General features: G+C 40.4%; 4 protein-coding genes across 4 annotated transcripts in view; 3 read left to right on the forward strand and 1 right to left on the reverse strand.

Annotated features, from left to right (window-relative positions):
• Positions 1 to 829: 829 nt before the first annotated feature.
• LOC137978578 (putative fructokinase) lies at positions 830 to 3,226 on the forward strand. Its single transcript, XM_068825566.1, has one exon. It carries the CDS (start codon positions 910 to 912, stop codon positions 1,864 to 1,866), a length of 957 nt encoding a protein of 318 aa, XP_068681667.1. The 5' UTR covers positions 830 to 909; the 3' UTR covers positions 1,867 to 3,226.
• On the reverse strand, positions 3,222 to 7,409 carry LOC137978579 (protein cornichon homolog 4-like). The gene is made up of 5 exons (XM_068825567.1): positions 7,318 to 7,409; positions 6,878 to 6,946; positions 6,492 to 6,604; positions 5,294 to 5,434; positions 3,222 to 4,114 (listed from the first exon to the last, which is right to left on the reverse strand). The coding sequence occupies exons 1-5, from the start codon at positions 7,387 to 7,389 to the stop codon at positions 4,051 to 4,053; spliced, it is 459 nt and encodes a 152-aa protein (XP_068681668.1). The 5' UTR covers positions 7,390 to 7,409; the 3' UTR covers positions 3,222 to 4,050.
• A 317-nt stretch (positions 7,410 to 7,726) lies between these two features.
• LOC137978577 (protein FAM161B-like) lies at positions 7,727 to 14,368 on the forward strand. The gene is made up of 4 exons (XM_068825565.1): positions 7,727 to 8,329; positions 10,967 to 12,110; positions 12,875 to 13,081; positions 13,550 to 14,368. The coding sequence occupies exons 1-4, from the start codon at positions 7,738 to 7,740 to the stop codon at positions 13,923 to 13,925; spliced, it is 2,319 nt and encodes a 772-aa protein (XP_068681666.1). The 5' UTR covers positions 7,727 to 7,737; the 3' UTR covers positions 13,926 to 14,368.
• A 3,083-nt stretch (positions 14,369 to 17,451) lies between these two features.
• LOC137979317 (metastasis-associated protein MTA3-like) overlaps positions 17,452 to 17,500 on the forward strand; it is a 19,371-nt gene continuing 19,322 nt past the window's right edge. Inside the window, exon 1 of the mRNA XM_068826555.1 lies at positions 17,452 to 17,500. This exon is cut by the window's right edge and continues 154 nt beyond it. The gene's annotated coding sequence lies outside the window, so the exon portion shown is untranslated.

The raw sequence follows: 17,500 nt of genomic DNA on the forward strand, positions 1-17,500 counted from the left end.
TTAATAATTGTTTTGGTTCATTAATACTACTCTAAATAAACTGCACGTTTCGAAAAATGAAACAGCCCTGTTCGATCCCCGATCCTAAATCCCCGATCCTTGTTCTCCGATCCTGCTTCTCCAGATAAACAAATGCTGTGTGCGGTTTGTCTGCGGTCTTGTGACACAAAGAAACTTATCATTAACACTTCCGTCGACTTCCGGAATCTGCAAAGACCAGGTGTATCTTGTGACATTCACTTTACAATAGGCTAGTTTCGAATTGTGCAGCAACAAAAGAACAGAGTCGAGGTTCAGGGGAATAATTTGCATTTTCCTTTGTTCTGAACAATACAAAATGCTAATTATTCCCCTGAACCTCGACTCTGTTCTTTTGTTGCTGCACAATTCGAAACTAGCCTATTGCGATGGTGGGAGGCTCGGTTGATTGTCATATTGGCTAGGTATTATATAAAGTGACTAGTATTGATTGGATAAGCGGATTTTTCATTTAGTGTACTTGAACACGGAATTACAACCGTCACATTTCAACCAGCAATACGCATACGGCCACAATTCTTGACCACAGTCCACCCAGGAAAAAAGGAAAACAGTGTACTTCCGGTTGCCGTCCGCGTAAGCACGCGCGTTTTTGATAAGCGGACAGCAACCGGAAGACAACATTTCGCTCGCCAGGACAATGGTGTCTCCCAGATTTTTAAACTAATCATCTCTGATGGAGAATAGATACTTAGCAGTGTAAATGTGGTTGTGTGAAGACAAGTTAAAAGAGAAAACAGCTCACTTCCGGTTGCCGTCCGCGTCTCAAAGACGCGCGTGCTTAACTCAAGCTCCCAAAAAACACGCGAGAGGAGAATTTCCTATTTCACAGCGCCCCTCGCAACATACCGCCAGCTACGCAAGGCTGCTATGGCGGCGGCCCGTCTCATCGCTGGTGTTGAGCTCGGAGGCACCACTTGCTTGGCGGCCATTGCCGAGCTGAGCCATCCAACTGAAATGATTGAAACGTTTGAAACAAAAACAACCACTCCTCAAGAAACACTGATGCGCCTTTCGAATTTTCTTAAGGAAAAGCTTTCGCATTTGAACATAGAGTCTTTCAACGCCATTGGAATCGCTTCTTTTGGCCCGATTGATCTAAGCAAGGAATCTACGACCTATGGCCACATCACCACAACCCCAAAGAAAGCCTGGAGAAATTCGGCGGATGTCGTAGGGTTTTTTAAGCGTGAATATGGCGCAGCTGTACCGATCGGGTTTGAGACAGATACAAATGCGCCGGCATTGGCAGAAATGGCCAAAATCGTTTCTGAAACCAACCCAGCCCGTCCCCCAACAGTGGTTTACATCACAGTCGGTACCGGAGTGGGGCTTGGTGCAGTAGTAGATGGCTCTCCAATTCACGGGCTTCTGCATCCTGAGGGGGGTCACATGATGATTCCAGTCTTACCTGGCGATGACTATCCAGGGGGGTGTGAATTTCATCAAGGTCCCTGTGTGGAGGGTATGGTGCATTCAAAGGCCATTGCTGAACGAGCAGGGGTTAGCCCGGAGGAACTTCACCTCATTCCAGATGACCACGAGATATGGGAGAAAGTTGGGTATTATCTAGGCGTCATGTGTCTTAATGTGACCTACGTGTTGTCACCTCATGTCATTGTGCTGGGAGGGGGCATAATGAAGCGCAAGATTCTATACAACATTGTTAGAAAATGTTTCCAAGAAATGCTAAAAGGATACCTTGATGTAGAAAAATTCAAAACAATGGAAGGATTGGCAACTTATATACGAGAAAGTGCATTTGGAAATCATGCTGGGATCATTGGAGCACTAGAACTAGCAAGGATGGAAGCTTGGAGAAAATGACTTACCTACAAGATATCGATACTGTATTTACTCAATGAAATACTGCTACCAATGTTAGGACTGCATGTTACAATAATTGCCTTTTGAGGCATGATAGAGGTTCCGCAAAAGTATTGCAAAGCACTATGAGTCCTTGTCACATGGAATAAGGCACTTCCCAAATACCACCCCAGGTGGGTGGGTTTTTTTCTAGGGGGAGTGGGAGAGTTGATTGTGGGGGTTTGAGGATCTGGATGAAGAAAAATGTCCAGATTTTAGATTTCCAGAGGTTGCCATCTCTGATATAGTGCTACTGTTTTGTTTATGGATAGTGAGTTTTGGACCGAAAATCAGGGATGGTGAGCAGAAGGGGTTAGGCTTAAAAAGGATGCTATAAAGGAGATGCTCCTTTATAGCATTCTGTGATCATTAATTTTCTGACCAAAAGTTGAATCCACAAGGAAAGGGGGGTTGGGGGGGACAATCCCCTCTTTAACACTTCCCAAAATCATTCCCTGAGAATAACAAAGATCAGTGAAATTAAGGTTACCGTACACCTTCAGATCGGCAATTTTGTTCAAACTTGGATTGTTAAAGTAATGATTGAAATGGGATATCTAACGTAAAAAAGAAATTATTCAAAAATATTAAATATCGGCGGAGAAATGGCGGTTTTACGTCTTGGGCGGAAGTAAAAATTACCCGTTTGATTGACAGTCTTAGCGCTGTTTTCTCGAACCAATATTTTCACTTAAAGCAGATATTTAAAGAGATAAAACTTAAAGGGAATTTGTCGGATTGCCCCCAAATTTTGACAGTGGCTAGATTAACATATAGACAACAAAAAGGTGTCTGCGAATTTTTTATTTCAAAATATTTTCTCTGAGAACAATTTTTGTATGAACACTTCACAGTCTTTTAATTAATACTGTTTCGAAAACGTTCTATAACTTTTCACTGCAACTGAGTATGGCAAAACGCAGACACGTTTTTTTTAGCACTTTGGGTTGGGAAACAGAGGAGCACAATAAAATAACGAAAGCAAAATTTGCTTTGATTTGTAGCTTTGAAAAGGTAATTCAGATGTTCGCATTAAGAGGTCATGAAAAATTCGACAATTCATTTAATTTCAAAAATCTTGATATGGTTTGATAGCCAGCTCTATAAGCTTTAATTTGATATAGGGGTTTGGGTATCTACAGTTTAAACCACACCCACTACATCGCTCGGACACGAGACACCCCTGAAGGTATACGGTAACCTTAACTAATCACAATGGCGCAAATGGTGAAGTGCATTGCCACAAAGAGAACAACAACCTAATCTACTTCTTAAGTGACTTCATTCTTGACACAAATATAACACAGTGCAACAAATCAAAAGCCTGTTTCTTTTAATTCGTACGTGTCCAGAATATTGCTATTATTAGCATTTTGTTTTATTATGATATGGTTACAAAAACATAATTAATGATTATTTACATCATCCATTATTACCATAAACAAGATACTCAAAACATTAACTATATATATTATTATGTTCTAAATGACTTGTGAGGGTGTTTTGCTCAAAACTAGCTGAACTTTTGCATGTGGTCAAACAAAATAGAATATTTAAAAAATTATACAAGTGCTCTAGATTTTTTTGGAATGGTTTACTTTTGGTTTCCTAGAGATAATGTATGAAAAAAGCTGCATTTCTTATGCCAGCATCTTTGCAAGGAGCAATGACTTGCCAATTGGATCAAAGCTTAAAAGGGCTGTTTTTTTCACATGTCTCAAAACTAACAGTTTATAACTCGCGCCCAAAAAGGAAGTTTTCTCTTGTTTGCTTAGAAATATTTTGTGACCTGCTTTAAAGCACACAGCTACTTACCAAGCAAATGCAAATCTTTGCAACATTTTTCCCAAATTCTAGAAAAGAGAATGAGAACTGTACTGCACAAAGTGAATCATCCAGTGGAATACAGTCCACTGAAATAGGCAAAGTTCTATTGTGTGAGAAGTATCCAAGACATATAAGAATGACGTAATTTATGCTTAACCCAATGTCTTGAAAGCAGGTCACAGTGTGAAGAAACTCTAGCTGCAATGAGAATCAAAGCCAGGTTCCAAGTGTGGATTTAAAAAAACCCAAGGTGTCATTTATAAAAAAACACTTTTATAATGGTGATCTTGTTTTTCAGCATTCATTGCATCTGTACAATCATCCAGTTTTTCCAACTTTTTCCTTCGTAGTTTCACTACTTGCTACAAGAGCAGCTATCATACTGAAACAAGAATAATATAATGACAAATGTATTTCAGATTAATCAAGGAGGCAAAGGGCAATCTGAGGAGTAAAGATGGTATGGATTCTCAGATTAACCTTTTCCCTCCAAAGAATGACACTGATAGATTCTACATGTATGTGAGAATATTTTACTCGTCAACGAGGGCCAGTTGCAATGCATGATGATTTGGTAGGCATCAAGAAATGCCCCCTTGCACTTGTCCCTGACATCAACATCACTTGTGTCTGGGAATGCAAACAATACTGATGTCACAAAGATTTCCTTTCCTAACCTCTGATTGTCAAGAAAAGAGCAACAGCTGCATTAAATACCCTCATCAAAGAAAGGAAAGAAAGAAAGGAACTTTATTTAAGTGTCTAATCTTCTAGCGCTGTAGAGCACTAATCAGGGACACTGTAAATTGAAATTAACAAGTTAAAGCAAATGACATCAAATGTTGGTTTTTGAGGAGAGGGGAAACCGGAGTACCCAGAGAAAAACCTCTCGGTGCAGAGTAGAGAACCAACAAACTCAACCCACGTATGACGCCGAGTCTGGGATTGGAATCGAACCCGGGCCATATTGGTGGGAGGCGAGTGCTCTCACACGCCATCCCTGCACCCCCTAATCATGCTGGATGTCAAAACTGGGCGTGAATCTAATTACATTTGTGGATATAAGTGGCTAGTTCAGGTTTGAAAGTTTTAAGTGTGTCAAGCAAAGTTCCACATAAGGTCTCATATTGCCAGAGTTTAATTATCCTTATCAGTATTATGGTATTGCTTCTCCGTCCCCTTCCTTGGACTGAATGATTATCCCTTGTACCTATTTATTTATCTGGGTGGAGTGAGACAGTGGAATGCAGCTTCTTGTCTAAGGCAACCGCATGGTACTGGAGCAAGGCTTCAAGGAACCAATCCTGAGTTCAATAACCAGGAGTTGCTTACCACTTTTTTCACCGTGCCCTCACTTATCAGTAAAACAGAAACATGATAATATATGTGCTGGTATTAATCTGACCCCAGTTGTTCAAAAGGTGGATAACGCTATCCACCAGATGAATCGCTATCCATTGGATAGTAATTTATCACGTGGATTAAGCGCTATCCATCATTTGAACAACTGGGGGCTGACCTTCCATGCAACCCAAAACTAAGAAGACTAAATTAGTTTTACCTATAGAGATAAAGAAAAAAGAAAACTAGATGAAATCCAAGCTTGACCATAGCTTCTTTCAGAAATCCTTTTAATTCATGTCTGTTGTGAATCTCCGCTGGGTCATATAATCCAAGGTTTCCTGGAGGCTTGTTCACGAATCTGCAAAAAACAAAGTCAGTTCTAGAGCCCTGATTCAGTTCAAAAGACTTGATGGTGATAGTCTATGAAAGCTGGAAAGAGAAAGCTCTGGACAGAAAAGGATGGTGAACTGTACTATGGAACTTAAATGCCAGAATGGAGAAGAATAGGACTAGAAAAATACCTGAAATTCAACCACAAAAGGAACTTCCAGACTTGCAAAACTGAAGTTGTGAATTTTTGAATTTATTTCAAAGAAAAGCTGACCTTGTCGGCATAGCAGGGTCTGTCAGTGTCGACCATTCTAACAAGTCATCATTGTTAAAATGATGCACAGCCTTGACCAGTCAATGATAACAATGGTTAAAATTCCTGCTTCCTCCAATGACACACACTTTCATCTACTCTCATAAACAATCGGTCACTTTGAACATGTTAAAAACTTTGGTCTTTGAGAGGTTTTCCTTTGATTACACCCATATATTAAAATTAATGATAATTTTATTGATGATAGTAATAGTACCCTTGGTCAACTTTTTAACAAAGACACCTAAAAGGGAGCCTAGAAGGCCCATCAGGCCGGCGCTTATCTCCGGTTTCTGTAGCATGAAGCGACTACAGCGTAGGAGTATTTCTACTTGTCCCTGGATGGGATGCCCAGTCCATCGCAGGGTTACCCCCAGTATTAAATTCACTGGTACCCATTTATGCACCTGGGTGGAGAGAGCCACCATGAGAGTAAAGTGTCTTGCCCAAGAACACAACACAATATCCCCAGCCAGGACCCGAACCCGGACCACTCGATCCGGAGTCGAGCGCACTAACAATGATGACAGATGAGGGGAAAGAAAGCTCCAAACAATCAGTCACTGTTTCAAGACATTTCTTTATGTCAAGTAACATGCTACTGAAAGCTCACTTTTAATATTAATGCACAAGTGATTAAAAATTAAACTGAAGATACACAATATTAAGTTAGCATTTTTGTTCGATGCTCACAGATAATTTTGTCGTACATTGGAGGTTGTTTTCTTTCTCGTTGCTCTAAGACAGGTATCTAGAGGTCATTTAAACATACCTATAGAAAAGCCAACCCAATAATGGGGCATTGAGAATGAAAAAGATCCATTGAAAATGAACAAGTAACAGAACTGTTATAACTCCATGAGCAACCATCTCTGGAAGAATCCACTGAAATGATAAAGCAAACACACACCCATGCAAAGTATCATAACATTTTATTCTCATGAATATGAAATGTCCAGCAGGTGCTTATATCGACTTTGTACATTAAAAACATGAGAAAAGGCATTAGAAAGGATCGTGTTTAAAAAAAGCATGAGAGTAGTTAGATTTAACGACACCTGAGTGAATTGTTGTGATTAAACTGCTTTTCGCTTACCTTTCAAATAAACAAAATTGACATTAATGCGGTTGCCCTCGCATCCTTTATAATTTACTTACCACGTTTAGTCTCCGGCAACATGTTGTAGCGTTGATGTAGTCACATTCGAGATCTGACAGATTTATTATCTGGATTGGACGATGCAAAATTAAATGACATGTCAAGGAATTCCCTACAAAATTCTGCCAACATCTTTGAAAAGCTGATTGGACAATTCATTGAAAGAATAAAAAATAAGCTAGAGATTCAATTTTTTCGATTACACTACCGAAATGGTTTCAAAAAATTATTTGACCACGAAAAAGATACTTGCACAATATCCAAGAACAATAATGGAGTGTCAGAAAAAGAGACAGCCCAGCCTATGGGTGAGTACTCTATGAAACACTCGATCATACAGATCGAAAATAAATTAAACTCATAAACTCGTCATCAATCATGCTTTTGCTTAGTTATGAATACGAAAATAAGAAAACTAAATCAAATGATTAAAGGATACAAAATATACAGTAAGAAACAACAAGCCAATTCCATCAATGAGACCAAACACATACAACGCGGCTTCGGACATGATAAATTCCTGAGACCGTTGAAAATAAAAAGACTGGTAACGACAACAAAGAAACGAGGCTCGAGTGTTCAGTGCATCTCTGGGTGGGGAGGGGCAAGTAGAAAATAAATAAGTATATCTCAAGACACCCCAGGAATTTTGAAATTCTTAAGATTGTTTACTCGTATGCTATAAAACCACATTAGAATCATTTCTACTTCTGTTAATGCAGATCTAGATGCATGTTACATCTATATTGGAATCAATTGGCTCTTCCCTGTCACCCTTCCCTTATACGGTGTATGATTCGTCTTGGTTGCCAACACAAAACGAAAAGCCACTCGCGGTTGTTACGAACTTACTTGCAACATGGCGTCCGGTCACGGAGCATCCGTTACGAGAAATCTGTGCTATTCTGCCCCCAGACACCCTAGAACAAATAAACCAGCAACTGAAAATGAAAGGAGAACAATTAGTTTGGAAGTTGAACCACCCGAAAGTCAAGAATTAAGAAGTATGGATGGTAGCAGTCCTTCTTCCTCTCGAAGAACAAAAAGACGGCACCAAGGGCATAAGCCTAAACGATCAGTGCGGGATTCTTTATCGGATTCTTTTCGAGAGTTGAAGGATGTCGACGAGGAACATTTTTATGAACATCTGCTGGCATTAAAAAATGAGCACAAAAAAACTTTGAAAACGTTAGAGAAACTATATTATTCTGAAAAAGACAAACTCCAATCTGGCCATGGATTCGATTTGGACTCAAGGACTAGGATTTCTGTAGACGATTTTGATGAAAGTAGAATTCGTGGAAAAGTTTCCTCCGATGGTTATGACCCTTTTCATGAAACGGTAACAAATAGAAAGGGAAATTTTGAAATGTCAGTGAGACCGCAGGATCACATTAGGGATATGTCAGTGAGGGATGAAACAACAGCAGTCGACCATGAGGAAAATGAAGGTAACAGTTTAAACTGGAATTCCATGGTCTCAAAATAACTCTCCTGTGCATACACAGTTAAGGTGGCTCAAACCAGTTGCAATGCTGTCAAGTAACCTTCTTATTGGAAGGTTTGGCGTTACAATGCTGCATCAGGTATTAGCAATGTTATGGTACCATGCACCAATAATTTGCTGAACAAGGTGCGGTCATTATTGTGATATAATAAGTCACCATGGCAATGGAAAAGCCCTGTAATAACACCCCTTATTTTGTTTAAAGTTGCTCATATTTGAAAAACAAACTTGGTGACCCCTTTTTTGTTGCTGGAAAGTGATCAGAAGAACAAGATGAAACTTTCTGCAAAATTTTTTAAAATTCTGTACAGCGGATTCAGAGACACCTTAAATCTGTGACTTTTTAAAGGTGGCTCTGATTCTGAAGTACAAAAGTTTCTTATAACTTTGCAGAAAGTTTCATCTTGGCCTTCTAACCCTAACCTTAGCCTTGGTGTACTGAACCATCCGTGTCAACCCGTCACGGTCTGAGGACAGTGAACAAAATTGTTGCATTGGTTGTGTGCAAATATTCAAAACATTTTGAACGACTTTTTATCTACAATCATGTGACCATTTGGTGTGCAAGAAATTTTCCTGTATCATTGTTCCAGTATGGAGTCATCTGCAGTGGTCAGGGGATTCAATAACATTTTAAAGGTGGCAGCTGGTTTGAATACAGTAACCAACTGTTGTCATTGAATAAATGAATTTTAATCTTAGATTTTAAAGAATCCGTCTTTGATTAGTTGCCTCAGTTGATGGAAAAAAGTAGTGGACTTCTCTGAGTGATGTATCCAATGCTTTTCATCGACTGCCAGCACTTATTGAATTCACTGGGTCACCAACGTGGTAAACAATCCATCCCTTGACCATTACATTATTATTCTTCTCTCCATAATCCCCAGACTCTGGAGAAGCTGTTTTCAACAGTGGTAGGCATCCAAATTAGCAATTAAAGGTTACATGCTTAACTCTTTTTCAGGGTCACTCTCTTTTTTCAGGTAACTGAGGCTGAAGTGATCTTGACCCTTATCTGCACAATTTAAGCATTTGTATCTTATTTAAAAGTTTAAGAGTTGTTTCCTTGGTTTTCGTTGTTGGCCCCTAAGGTTGTGATTCTTTCAGTCAGTATTATATAACGTTTTTGGTTTTTGATTCAATGTACATATCTAAACAAGATGACGGGGCTTGCAAAAAAAATATAACGACAAGTGTTACAGTGAAACTGGTTGTTCATTTGCGTGCCACTTTGCAATATTGCGTTTTTGATTGACACTTTCCTCCGAGCAAGTTGAGGGTTCAAATTTCCCAATGTATGGACAGTTGAAGTCCAATGGTATGCCTCGAACTGTCATTACATTGTGAACCTTCTCCATAGTCGGTTTGGAATTGATAACTTTAATATTTTGGAAGGCCCTTCAAATGGATTTGAAATGATTAATTTCTTCAAAGAACGTTTATGCATGGAATCCAGTAATGGCAAATGGAGATGTTGTTGTATGGACTTTTGACACCACAGAGTTTTCACGGAAAACCAGTTGCGCTTAATGCTAAGAAATCGTGTTGTTGAATTGATATTTCAACCCCCTTATGGTCCTAAATTTAATTCTTATGAGTTTTGTTTTAGGTAGATGAATGCGTATTTGAGACAACACGAACAGTTTTCACAGAACTTGCAATAATTCAAGGTTTGCAAACAATGACACAGGCAATACATTGTGGATGTGTCATTTAAAAATTAATTTTTGCACAGCCTCGCGAATCCTACCCAATGTAGAGTTATTATGCCATAAATTTATATTGTAAAAAATAGAGATCAAGGTTATTTTGAACGGATCCAAATACCTGACTCCGCATTGGAACATAAACAGCTGGTAGCTCTGACAGCAAGTTGAAATTTGAACTTGCAACTTCCTCAGAGCAAACTGCCAATCCACGAACATTGCATCACAAAATTGCAAAGTGGTGCGCAAATGAACGACTAGTTTTACTGTCCACACGACCAATCACCATGTGTATTTTACTGGATGACCTGTTTAAGTGCTGAAGCAGTGTCCAAAATATGTAATTTCAGTCTAATGTCACTTGACAACAAAAAGAATCTGTGACAGAAAATTATGACCTCTGGTTAATTCCAAAACGTGCACAGTTGCACCATGGTCCTTTATGTTATTGTTAAAAGGAACTGTTGTTTTAAATTTTTGACTCTACAACAAAGCCATAAGAGCTCTTTATTCTCTGCCTTTGGCCTTCACAACCACCCAGACACCCTGCTGGGAATTAGAAATGGAGACGACAGACATGTGGAAAATAAGCTCCATACGTTTCATTTCACGGGAGAATAAAAACATTATGATTACACCGTACTCTCCATCATTGTTCAGCACCTTCTTGCTCAACAAATTATTGTTGTTTTGTTTTTAAATGCCACTGAAGTTAGTGAAACTTTCTGGTCCTCAGCTGGCTGATCTTGATTTTGGTTTCTTTAATACTCAGGAGACTAAACTCACTTCCCTACCTAGACCTCGTGTTCATAGACCATCAAAGGGCTCCACCAGGAACCCATAATAATGATTTGTTGTCGGTATTTGTTTTGTAGATTATTCATCTCTGGAAGAACTGCAAGTTTCTCGTAGAAGATCTTCAAGTGATCCTACTGAAGGAGATCACCGTAGGGATGATGAGATGACTGCAACAAGAAAATCTTCAGAAGACGGAACGTCGTTTTACACAGAGATATTTCCTCAAAGATCCTCGGCCCTGGATATCGTGGAAGACATGTGGGAGGGGTTTTCTGTATATGATTACCCGGCAGATCCAAGCCCACCTCGTGAAAAACGCGAGGACAAAAAGAATTGGGCACTGAAATTAACTATTCCCAAACCGTTTTCTATGACGATGAGAGAGGCAAAAAAAACGCCGAAGAACTTAACCAGATCTCAACAGATTCTATTAGAAGATTTAAAAAGGAGACAAGAAAATGAAGAAGCAGAGCTGCATAAGAAATTTCGTGCCCAGCCTGTTCCTGCCACGACGTTTTTGCCTCTATATGATGAAATCACGCGTCAAAATGAACTAAGAAGATATCGGGTGAGGGAGCTTAGTAAAGCCATTCTTAAATCTTCCGAAAGACCCTTTAAGTTTATGAAACGAGAGGAGGAAAAGAAAAAATTGCGGCGAACGAAATCTTTGAGTAATCTGTCGGAATTGGAAGGCAAGCTGGACGATAAGAAGACATTTAAAGCAAATCCTTTTCCCGATCATTTGTTTGACTTGAGTTTAGCGGACAGAATGGCTGAGAAAGAGGAGTACAGAGCGATCCGCGTGAGAATGCGGGCGCAAGAAACACTGGCCATGTCCCGTTTACCCCCAAATATGGAATCTAGAGGAAAGGATTACACACTGGGAACGTTTCGGAGCAAGTTGAGCAAAGATGGAAACAAGAATGCTTTCATGACAAAGGAGCACAAATTTAGACCTCAGATTAACACTGTTATACCAGAGTTTGATGCCCTGCACAGACAATTTGAAAAAGAGATGAGAGATAAGAAAAAAGAGAGAGAACCTACTGTTGTCGAACCGTTTGCATTGAAAACAGAGCAAGTATCCGGTGCCCGGAAATCGAGAGCAATGAGGTCGCAAGAAATACAAGACAGCATGGGATCCTCCAGAGAGCGCTCTGCCAGCAGGGAACGACCCTCTAGTGCCAGGTCCTACACTCCACGGGACACCCTTCCATTTGGGTAAGTCTATTGTTGTGTTGCAGAATAATTCTCACCCTTTGTGGTCGCCTCCGTATCGTTTGCTTTCAGTCACTGCTTACACTTCCCAAAAGCGGCTCAAAAGAAAATAATTTTAAAAAAGCTTATCAAGTCCGCCGGGCATACTTAGAAGTCGCTGAGGAGCGTTTTGCGTATTCCTACCTGAAGCATTCAAGGGTGCCGTAGGAAAGCAATGTTCAGTGGTCGTGTTGAGTGCTTTGGTGGTGCATTACCTCTCTAGATGTTCAGCGAAAAAGTCTATCGTTTTTTCTCAGCTAAGCAGAAGTTAAAAGAATTCCAGTTGTTACACGTCGCACGCGTTTTTTTCCGCGCTGTAAGCAGCTTAAATGCTTTCGTTTAATCGGAGAGTACTTTAGCTATGTGTAATAAGCAGACTGAAGCAGAATCGGCAGGTGAGGGAGGTACTACAGGGTCTCCTTCCCTTTTGTAGCATTTCCATCGTTGCGGTATGACTACATCTTTCTTTAGGTGTCCACTCTCCTTTCTCTCAGCTGTTTCCGTGCCTTTCTGTCCTCACCAGAAGTAGAGAACCAACAAAGTCAATCCACATATGACGCCAACTCTGGGAATCGAACCCGGTCCACAATGGTGGCAGGCGAGTGCTCTCACCACAGCGCTATACCTCCACCCCTATCATTCCTGGCCCCTCGGTTTCGACCAGATTCTTCATGTCGTAAGTTTTTTATTTAACCCATTATCATTTCGCGAAATTTGTTTGCCTTCAGAACGACAGAGTCATCGCGTCTACGCGAGAGTTCAGTGCGCAAAAGTCTGCAAGAGAGGCTAGACAGTGAACGGGATGAGGTCAAACAGGGTAAAAGGAGGCGGCGGCGACAAAAATTGTTAAAACCGGAAGTGACGAGAAAAGTCATGGCGAATGATAACAGTGCACAACTGAAAAATGCTGCTAAGAAAAAGGTCCAAAGTTTTAGGTAAGTTTCTCTGTGACTACTTTCATGGCTGTTTACTTTACTTCGAATCGTGGGTACCCCCCAACTCATTGAAATGAAATGAAATGAAATGAAATAAGTTTGGGGTACCCAAGATTCCGTCTACTTAGGTACACTGATGCGCTTAAGCGCCATCTTCGAGCTGTCGTTTGGATCTCTCCAACTTGGAGCATATATTTATTTATGTACTTTCTACACACGGCCCCGCTATTTTTAAGCTTTAAGCATCAGCTTGTATAAAGAAGGATACGTTACTTTACTTTGCCTTACTTTTTACGTTTATAATCTTCTTTGTTTATTGGCCATTTACCCAGCAAGTATCCATGTGACCCCGGTGTTGCGTTTTTTCTGGATGCCCCCTGAGAATTCTCCACACCTTTTATAAGTACGGGCAATTATTCTAATGGTTTCTGAACGCTTAACTCTGCGACCTCTTGATGTGCATTGTAGGGAAAGTGATCGAGCCCGAAGAGAGGAATACAACCGCGAACTTCAAGAAATGGAGAAACGCGTAAGTAAGCGACCTCTTCTCTTTGAACAGCAATCCCAAGCCACAGCAAGACGAGCTGCAGAACGCAAGTACGCGGATATCCTTCGTAGCGCAGGCGTAGATGAGGCAATTGTACAAAATCTGGTCACCAAGGATGGTAGAATTGTGGATGCTGAGTCGGAAGACGATCTCGAAGAGACTGGATCACAAGCTGATTACAGTGGGTCTGAGCAATCTTCAGGTATTGACAACAGACCAGGTAGCCGGGCCGGAAATATTAATCATGATGAAAGCGATGTGCAAGAAGACACCGATGAGGACGATGTAGAAATATGAACGAATCATAAAATAATAGCCGTATAATTTTCTGGAGAACAAAAAGGCTAACTCAATCTGTTATTTGCATGTGAACTTGTGAAGGTCGCTGCAAGAGAATTTTACAAACCATTCTATCATGTTCTTTGAAGTCAGCGGACCCCTCTATAGAGAATCTCCTAAGTTAGGGTCAAGGGTACTGCGGCAGCACCACGACCGAATTGCAGACGTGGTTTGTTATTTAAAGTTAATTCTTGGATTCGTGTTTTAATACGCGTGAGAAAGTTCTGTTTATCGTCATATTTTCATAGACTCGACAGAACAAATCAGTTTTGTTGTATTACCATTGTAAAATAAAGATGCTGATGAAGGACAGATGCTGATGATGTACAGATGCTTAGCTAGTGTTATTAAAGTATTTTTTTAGTGGCGTATGTGATCAATAAAACTTGACCATTGACCTTAAATTCTTGACGGTGTGAAGTCCATTATCATGTCTTGTAAGTGCAATGTAAGCCTACGCATTTATTCAACTGACTTCCCATTCGTTTCATGTGTCCGCCCAATTAGCGACTTGATGCGAGTCCTCCTTCATTTCATGTCATTTGCAACCTGAAGACCATCCTTTCTGTCAATCGCCTCGTAGTGCGCTGATCATCATCGAAGGGCATGGCAAATTGCCAGTAAAATTGCTTTGAGTGGCGTTAGCTCGATGCATAAACTTCATCATTTGGCTGTACCGCCTGCCTATCTTCTCTCTGGGTACTCTGTAACCGGGGGGGGGGGGGGGGGGAAGGAAGGGTACTTGGGTCAATTTTCGCTGGGTATGTGCTGCTGGCCTCTCAGAACCCCTACCTTTTTGGTCTATTTTGTGGCCAATTATAGACCCCATCTTATTCACTTTTGGGTAAATGTAATTTTAGCGACCCCAGCATAGTCACTTTCTGTTCATGCATCAACCTTACATAAAGCCTTTTAATTGAAATTTCAAAATGGAATGTAATGCGACTAGTAAATATTAAATTAACAGCGCTACAGTTCTTTCTGTAACAATTTTTTTTTTACCATTCTATCATCATTCCATTTTTAAATCTCACTAACCAGAATTTTTTGCCCCCAAAATCCCGACAATTTGCGACCCCATTCTAGTAACTCTGTCGGGAACCCTGTTGATAGTGCAACCTCATTATAGTCAATCCAATCGTGAAAATGCGACCCCATCCAGCGGCACAAACCCATTAGCCAATTAATAGGGAATACCTTCCCCCTCCCCCTCCCCCTTCCGGGCCCTATCATGACGTTATGTGGGGGCGAAGATTCTCGGCGCCGTCGACGATATAGGGTTTATAATACTAGGCTTCTAGAAACTTCTGTCTTAAGTTTTTAAAGGACTTGCCGTGGCTACATCGATGACACGTCAACCATTTAACATGAAAAGTGAACAATGAGCTAAGGTAATGGTTATTTGTTCTGCTGGATGTCTCCCGTCAATGGAATCACTTTCACCACTTCACACTGCTTAATATAAAATAAATCTGCCCGGGCTACGGGGTGCTACCGAGAGTATCCATCACGTTCGAGTTTCTTCCAATTCAGCAAGGAGGCCCAAAGGCCTCAAAAAGTAGCAGCTGCGCCATTTGTTCACATGCTTAACACACGTGAACACTTCATGTCTGCAAGCATACCCATGATTCCTTTCCCAAAACAAAGGCTGTTTGTGTGCGCTTCTTGATATCGATACAGTGTGAATGCAATGCACACAAACTGGTCACAAACCTGTCTTCATTTCATACTTCCATAGCCGTGTGAAGTTGTAAGGTTGTTTTAATGCCTTGATATCACGAGACATTGCCCCTAGATTTCAAAGTTTCTTCCGATTTAGTGGCGAAGGGAGAACCATTTAGATTTAATTAGCGATGACGACTGCGAACGCATTCATCCGTAACCCCTAGCATTAGTCATTGCAAGTTGTCTACAAGTGGAGTACGAAGTCTGTATGGAATTCTCGCAATAAAGAAAATGGCAATGAATCATTGTGAACAGGAGAGTTTTAAGGATAAGAATGGGAATATGCCATTTACATACAAAGGCTGTTGTGTGTTCAAAGTGAAATGTGGTGTGCATTGAAGGATCATGGTATATGACATGGTCGGACGTTAGTTAATTGACGGTTGCTAGGTCTTTGTTTGTTTGACTTTGACTACAAGTAAATGAATGGAGTAAAATTGATAACGATCGACAAGTATTTTATATTCGAATAAATGGTTCATCCTCGATCGACGTGCGCAAATTAAAATTTCATGACTATATTTTATTCCAATATATTGTATGCAAAATCGATATGCCGCTTACGAGACCAGTTCTTCGATGCTGTCAGCCAACAGTCACACTGGTTTTTTCAAATGAATGGCACCTGCAGCTCGCATTGTGTTGCTAAATTTCAAATTTATTTTGACTTCTTTTGGTTGGTTCAACAAGAATTATTGGTACGCAAAGGATAATAATATAGATTATCTGGATTGAAAAAAGAAAGGGTTCATGGTAAACATGCATTAATTCGAGAAGTTGCAAGCTTTCGTACTATGTCTATTATTGTCACCAAGCCCCATAGACTATTCTACTCAAAGGTTTTCTTGACATCAGTATTATATTGTACAAATGATGTTGCAAACTTACTCTAGTATGGTATTATATCTATGAAATGGCTGATTGTACTGTACATCCTGTTAATTGATCTAGTTCTTGAGATTATATTTGTGCCTCTACGTTTTACTGTGGTTCCAGATCAATATATACCACAATACAGTTGACCCCCTTTTTATTAACCACGCTTGTTTCATTCAATACTGTTTAGGTCTTTTCGGCTGCCTCTTCCCTTTTCCTTAATCATATGATAAAACCAGTCTCTCTTTGTTGTTGGCTACTGCACGTATCCGCTTGTCAAACAGGATAGGTCAGGATAAACCGGTTTTCTGGTCTCTTCCTTCGTCAACTGCGGATGCGCACAACTTGAATTTTCGCGTTATGGAAATAATGAACAATGGGGACGAGAATGGAAGTTTTTTTGGAGGAAGCTGATTTCGTAATTCAAATCGCTGAAATCGCATGGTTTCTAATGTTGTTTAATCAATCACTTTCCAGTGTCAGACGCTTCGTGAAAGTTCGTTGAATGAACCTCTTTAGTTTTTGAGCATGAAAATGATCTGTTCGTTTTCAAAGGGACCATATCTTACACAAACCGACGTACACAAATTGTCGACGGTAAACGTTGCTAACAGAATAAACGGTCAGGAACTAACTGCCGTGACAAGCTCTTTATGCATTTTGCGTTATGGCGCTTTCTGACTTGACAACCAATCAAATTCAAAGGCGCCCGAAAGTGTGTGGGTTACGGTTACTTCCAGTAAACACACAAACAAGCTGTCAATCATTCTACGTCACCCTAAACAATACGAGGAATCCCGAATTAAAACGACAGTGTACGATTCTGCGCAATTACTTTAAAGCGGCATCTTCGTGACAACTTCTCGGTGTTTCCGTTCCGTTCGTGACGTCGAAAGACGCGTGGTTCGCCAGAGGGCGAACAATGATGGCCG

This window comes from Montipora foliosa, chromosome 12 (assembly GCF_036669935.1).
Source record: "Montipora foliosa isolate CH-2021 chromosome 12, ASM3666993v2, whole genome shotgun sequence".
Classification (NCBI taxonomy): Eukaryota; Metazoa; Cnidaria; class Anthozoa; order Scleractinia; family Acroporidae; genus Montipora; species Montipora foliosa.

Bases quoted from the DNA above. Each gene is read 5' to 3' on its own strand.
- LOC137978578 (XM_068825566.1), top strand. From the start codon at position 910: ATGGCGGCGGCCCGTCTCATCGCTGGTGTTGAGCTCGGAGGCACCACT.
- LOC137978579 (XM_068825567.1), bottom strand. From the start codon at position 7,389: ATGTCCGAAGCCGCGTTGTATGTGTTTGGTCTCATTGATGGAATTGGC. The intron at 6,947-7,317 runs GTATCCTTTAAT...CGTCCAATCCAG, and splicing joins TGTTTCTTACTGTATATTTT to ATAATAAATCTGTCAGATCT. The intron at 6,605-6,877 runs GTAAGTAAATTA...TTATCATTTCAG, and splicing joins GTTGCCGGAGACTAAACGTG to TGGATTCTTCCAGAGATGGT.
- LOC137978577 (XM_068825565.1), top strand. From the start codon at position 7,738: ATGGCGTCCGGTCACGGAGCATCCGTTACGAGAAATCTGTGCTATTCT. The intron at 8,330-10,966 runs GTAACAGTTTAA...TTTGTTTTGTAG, and splicing joins CGACCATGAGGAAAATGAAG to ATTATTCATCTCTGGAAGAA. The intron at 13,082-13,549 runs GTAAGTTTCTCT...TGTGCATTGTAG, and splicing joins AAAAAGGTCCAAAGTTTTAG to GGAAAGTGATCGAGCCCGAA.